This window comes from Microtus ochrogaster, unplaced genomic scaffold (genome assembly GCF_000317375.1).
Source record: "Microtus ochrogaster isolate Prairie Vole_2 unplaced genomic scaffold, MicOch1.0 UNK8, whole genome shotgun sequence".
Lineage (NCBI taxonomy): Eukaryota > Metazoa > Chordata > Mammalia > Rodentia > Cricetidae > Microtus > Microtus ochrogaster.
In genome coordinates this window covers 1,036,482-1,042,779 of record NW_004949106.1, presented here as the reverse complement: position 1 = coordinate 1,042,779, position 6,298 = coordinate 1,036,482, and the positions used below count along the sequence as shown (strand labels likewise).

Sequence of the window (6,298 nt, the reverse complement as noted above, 5' to 3'; positions counted from 1 at the left end):
CTTCAGCTTGTGCCACCGTCTGGGGCTCTTAAAAGTTCCCGCCTTGTGAACTAGGCTGAAGCAAACCACACCACCAACAGTGTTTGTCACCTAGGAGCTGCCAAATACCTAAACTCTTTGACTGCACATGGGAGGGTCAGCAAAAAGTCACCGCTGAATGGTTGTTAGCCATTGACTCAGAGGAGCCAAGAGAATGAAAATATGCGTGTGTCGTGCCCCACCATAGGATGCTCTAGGTGTTCTCTTTTCATATTTAAACTTCTGCCTCCACAGCGACTGACGAACTATTCCAGTGTGTTACTAATAACACTAATGAAGCCCATGGGTCTCAGTAATGAGGACGATAAGGGACTGTTGTGTGACAAAACTTTTCCTGGGGAGATACAACACACACATCTGCTCACCCTAGATAGGAACATACCAAAATACGGGTACGGCCAAAGTCCAACTTGGTGAACCAATGAGTTTTCTTGGGGTTCCTTATAGGAATGTCGGTGAGGGGCTACTTACAGGAGCAGAAATGATGCAAAGACAGCTGCATCACCAAAGCCCACCCCAGCCTGGGTGACAGCCCACAGAACTGGGAACCTGGAGCTCACGGAACAGCCAGCCGGCAGTCAGCTCAACAGGCTGGACCTGTCCTATGCAGGTCCTGAGCTGTTCTAATCCTTCCAAGTGGTTGAGCTGATTTTTGTTTATTCCAGGCAGCTGCTCTGGTCTCTGCAGCTAGACTTTAAAGCTAAGTCTTTGCAGCTAAACTTCCTTCAGTTTAAGAGGTCAATGAGCTTTTATTGCTTTCTCTGGCAAGGTGGGTCTAAGTGAATCTGATCAGTTTCAGGGACTTCCTGGAGCTATTTTGGGTTGTTTACTTTCCTGCTGGAGGAGTTTCCCAGCAGGATAGAGTGTTTCAATCTAAGAGGAAACTGTTACACAACAGGAACCTGCTGTTTTCTGTTTTTTTGTTTTTCTAAAGTTAAAAGAGCCACAGTAGCTTTGGGCTGGACCAATTAGGGCCAAGCTGAGAATGCTTTAGGGAAGTATTTCTGGGACAGACAGTTCTTGAGATGTTGGTAACACGAGGTAGCTTCTGTTTCCAAACTACTTTTTTTTCCAAAATTTTATTTCCTAATTCAACTTGGAAACCATCATATTTGACTATTAAAGATATTTTTCTTTACACAATACTGTTGAAAGTTTTGCTGACTTTTTTTTTTCCAAAAGTTTAAAGAGTTTCTTATTTTTATTTTTAATTACATGTAATGTTTGGGTATGTATATGTAAGTAGAGGTGCCCTCAATGGCCAGGAACATTGTCCCTCTGCTGCAACTGGAGTTACTGCTGGTTGTGAGCTGCCTGATTTGGATGCCCAGAATTGGACTCGGGTTCTCTGCTAGAGTTTCATGTGCTCTTCACTGCTGAGCTACATCTTCATCTCTAATTTTGCTGACCCCTAAAACATTCTTTTGTTTATTCATCTGGCAAGCATTTTCCAAGATCTTAAATATGCCCAGAAAGAAAAACGCTTCTTTGGTGGTTTGACAGAAAATAACCCCAAAGGGAGTGGCACTATTAGGAGGTGTGGGTCTGTTGGAGTAGGTGTTGCCTTGCTGAAGTATGTTATTATGGGGGGTGGGCTTTGAGGTCCTCTATGCTCAAGCTACACCCAGTGACACAGTTCACTTCCTGTTGTCTGTGGACCAAGATGTAGAACTCTCAGCCCCTTCTCTAGCACCATGTCTCACCATGATGGCAATGGACTAAACTTTTATTTTTTTATTTTTTTAAATATTTATTTATTTATTATGTACACAGTTTTCTGTCTGTGTATGTCTGCAGGCCAGAAGAGAGCACCAGACCTCATTACAGGTGGTTGTGAGCCACCACGTGGTTGCCGGGAATTGAACTCAGGACCTTTGGAAGAGCAGGCAATGCTCTTAACCTCTGAGCCATCTCTCCAGCCCCTGGACTAAACTTTTAAATTAAATGTTTTCCTTTGTAAGAGTTGCCATGGTCATGGTGTCTTTTCACGGCAATAGAAACCCTAACTAAGGTAGCTTCCACCACTTACTGAACTCTCAGTGTGCTTTCTCGTGCTGCCTAACAGTTTGGGCAACGAGGGGACCTTATATGTGATGTTGGCCCTGGGTTCCTCATGAGTGATGTCATAGTCCTCATGACAATGTTTAAGACCACATTGTGATGTTCACAAAATGAAGAAATCACTTGATGATGATCTCAGAATGTATGCTTATCTTTAGGTGACTGTAGTTCATGTAAACTTACATAATTTTCACCCGCCAGTGATGTAGATATACATTTATCTTTTATCTACAGATGAGCCAAAAAAATGTGCAACATGTCTGAAATTACAGAGTTAAAATATGGTGGGACCCAGAGTTATATCAAGGGTAGTCTGAGGCATCTGTACTCAGACACTGCACCTCCTGAATCTCAGGTTAATGGAAATGAAAAAGGCATGGGCCAGGCTGTCAGGGCCTTGGCAGTTTATCAACAGACTTGATGTATGATTAATAAAAACTCAGAGAGAGAAATTGGGGTTCAACCTGAAGGTCAGAAAAGCAAAGCAGCCAGCCACTGGCTCTTACCTCAACCTCAGTCCGAAAATGGCGATCCTGCCTCCAGGGTGGGGAGAACACAGGGCAGTTGGTTGTGTTGAGAGCTTCAGGACCTTTGGTATTGGTACGAGTGGAGGTGTGAATGTGTGTGTGCATGTGTGTGCGTATATGTGTGTGTTCAGGGTCTCTTATATTTTGCTACCAAATGTTCAGCCTTCTTCCCGAAGGGACCAGCTCTTAGAAGGGAATCCATTCTGATATGCATTGTGGGGAATATAATTCCCCCAGATCGTCCCACCTGGATCTTGATTTTAATCACGACACAAAGCAACACGATTCTTTTAGCTGAAGTTAGTTGGAAGACAAGGGTGGTGAAACTCCGCTCAGAGTGGGTCAGTTGGTCTGACTTGGTAGACTCCCACCACTCTCCAGCCTCCACCCAGGGCTCACCAGTTGGGAAGAGTTGGCCCTGGGAGCGACCTAGGATGTGTTTCTCAAGTGTCTCCATTTCCCACCGCAGGGTAATGCTCTTTAAGCTCTCAGAAGAAGTGAGTGATTTGGAGTTGAAAGAGGTTAAGTTTTTCTTGGAAAAGAAGATCCCCAAATGCAAGCTGCACGATAACTCGGTAAGACCTGGGATGTCCTGGAGATGGGTCACCAGCGGGGGTTCTGAAACCAGAGGACAGTGTTTTGCCAACAGCAGACTGCATTCAAGGTTGTTTCTGTTTGTTTGTTCATCTGTTTGCTTGAGGCGTGGTATCACGTAGCCCAGGCTGAAGCTAAACTTGCTCTGTAGTTGAGGATGACCTTAAATTTTTGATCTTCCTGCCTTCGCCTCTTGGGTGCTGGGATCACTGGCATGTGCCACCACTCCCAACGTGTGTGCTCCCAGGATGAGATTCAGCGCCTTTTGCATGACAGGCAAGCCCTCTTCCAGCTGAGCTATGCCCAGCCCCCGTGTTCTCGCTTCTTATCCAGGGAAAATAAAGTAGTTAGGCAGGGGTAGTAGTTATGGCTTTGGTGCCTCTACACTGTAAAGTGCTTAGCCACAAGACAGAGCCAGGGAAGGTAAGTTGTGCAGTGCTCGTTTGTGTTGTGTGTCCCCCCAACCCCCCGTGTGGTATCTGTTTTTATGAGCAGGATGTATGATGTATGTGGTCTGTGTCTCCATGTTGTATATATTGTGTGTGCTTCTTATGTGTCCGTGTGGCATATGTACCTGTGTTCACCTGTGGGCCGTCTCCCTGTTAGTCTGAGTCTATATATGTGGAGTACCTATGTGTGTGGGTTTCTCTGTGTGGTCGTGTCTTTGTGCGCTGTGTGGTGTATGGTCTAATTTTGATGGAGGCTTTGTCCAAGTGTATCTCTGTGCATTTGTGTGTGTGTCTGTGTGTGTCTGTGGTGCATGTGTCTCTGTGTATGTGTGCAGCAACTGAGGTTTAGGGGTGGGTAAGACAGCGGTATAATGCAGGCTCCAGGGCTGTGCCTTCCATTCTCCTCCGGCTGCTGGTCCATAGACGAAGGCACCCACGTATAAAGTTTGAGAACAAGGCCTGGGGACATCAGACGTGGCTTCTCTATCTTTCTGCTTTTTTTATCCTTTTAGGCTGGAAAACACAGAATGGCCTTTCTGATTCCTGTCGACTCTGAGAGATCAGCCTGTGCTCAGAGTGGTGGTGTGTGGGGGTCTACTTGGGAAATAACGCTGGGCCCTTTCTTTGGAAGGAGCAGAGTTAAAGGAAAGGAAACCTAACCCCCAGGCCTGGGCACTCAGCCCCTCTGTCCCCTGCTTTCTCCTCCCCAGAGCCTGCTGGATGTTTTTGTGGAAATGGAGAAGAGGCTCATCCTGGGGGAAGAGAACTTGGACAGCCTGAAGTCAATCTTTGAACATGTCAACAAGAGTCTGCTGAGACACATCGAAGTGTTTGAAGAATCAAACAGAGGTAGACGGCCGATGGCTGCGAGGTGACAAAGCCCCCAGAGTTCGCAGCTCTTTTTTTTTTTTTTTCTGATCAAGTTCTTCTTTTTTTAATTCAGAGAGAAGAATGAGCCTGGAATACGGGGCAGAGGCATCAGGTTCATTTTCAGACGGTAATGCTTACAGATACATTTCTTAAAGGTTAATTTATTTATTAGGCATACAGTATTCTGCCTACATATGTCCGCAGGCCAGTGGAGGGCACCAGATCTCATTACAGACAGTTGTGAGCCACCTTGTGGTTGCTGGGAATTGAACTCAGGACCTCTGGAAGAGCAGGCAATGCTCTTAACCGCTGAGCCACCTCTCCAGCCCTACATATACATTTCTTGGATGCCAGGGCACTTGATTTCCCCAAGCCTTCTTCCCACCGCTTTCGGCTACAGCCTAATGTCAGGATGAAAGTTCAGGGGCCACTTGACACCTCTGCTGCTGTCTGAAAGGCCAAAAGGGCTCTCAAAATTCCCTTTGGGACCATCTGAAACGAGCACACAGTTATTCTGCAAGAGAGTCTCAACTCTGATCTGGCTGTGTCTGCTTTCGCGGAGAGACATGGGGAGCTGGGTGCATGATGATTTTCTGGGACATTCTTTCATTTTGATTTGTTTGAGGCAGAGTCTTTCTACACGGCCCTGGCTGTCTTGGAGTGTGTGTAGATCAGGCTGTCATTGAAATCACAGAAATTGGCCTGGCTCTGCGTCAAATGCTAGAACCAAATGCAGGTGCCATACCAACCTGACTTTTCCCCCAGAACGTTCTGCTCTGTGAGAAGCCCCTTGGTCAAGTGTTCATAGTCCTTCCCAGTCTCTGGGTAAGTCCAGGCTCCTACCGTACCTGACTTCCTCTGCCTTGTGCCTGGGATGCTCTAGCCATATCCCCTGTCTTATCCCAGAAGGAAACACATCCAGATCTCCTATCTATTTTCTTGCCTAGGGAAGATAGATGGGACCAGCAGAAGGTTTCCTTCTATTTTCTGTTTGTTTGAGACAGGGTCTCCCTATGTAGCCCTAGCTAGCCTGGGACTCGCTCTGTAGACCAACCCAGCTTCTAACTCACACAGATCTACCTGCCTCTCCCTCCCTAGTGCTGGGATCAAAGGCGTGCACCACTGTGCCTGGCTCCTTCAAGTTTCTTTCCAACTGTGCATACACATGGGAGCCTGTTCACATGCGTGCCGGTGCCCATGAAGGCCAGAAGAGGGCACCAGATCCCCTGAAACTGGAGTTCCACATGGTTGTGAGCACTGTGCAGGTGCTGGGAACTGAATTTGCATTCTCTGCAAAAGTAGCAAAAGCTCTTGCAGCCCCCTCCAAATTTTTTTATTAATCAGATATTATGTTAAAACTTATATAATTATTAAAATCACCTTGGGGGTGATTTTTAAATTCAGAGAAAATTGAAACAGCACCACTGTAAACATTAACGTCTTTCTTATGTTTTCACTATTATTTTTGCCATGTAATACATTTTGGAGTATTCTCCTGATTTATTGTGAATTTATGTGTGAGTGCATGTGGCTGAGCGAGTTTACACACGCCACATCTGTGCAGGAGCCTGGATATGTAGAAATAGGAGCGGTGGGGCTGTGTCCCCAGCACCCCAGCCGCTTGGCTAGCTAATGCCCCATAATAATTACACGGACACTGAATTCATTTAATCACTGCTTGGCCATTTCTATCTAGCCTCTTCTAGGCTAACTCTCGCACCTGGACTAGCCCATCTCTAATAATCTGCTGTAGCCTAC

General features: G+C 46.2%; 1 protein-coding gene across 1 annotated transcript in view; it reads left to right on the top strand.

The window, feature by feature from the left end:
- Positions 1 to 6,298, top strand: part of Casp8 (caspase 8) — a 35,894-nt gene that overhangs the window by 20,981 nt on the left and 8,615 nt on the right. The window contains exons 4-6 of the mRNA XM_005366337.3: positions 3,097 to 3,202; positions 4,381 to 4,519; positions 4,614 to 4,667. Of these exons, the coding sequence (XP_005366394.2) occupies positions 3,097 to 3,202; positions 4,381 to 4,519; positions 4,614 to 4,667 (299 nt within the window). The remainder of the gene's footprint in view (positions 1 to 3,096; positions 3,203 to 4,380; positions 4,520 to 4,613; positions 4,668 to 6,298) is intronic.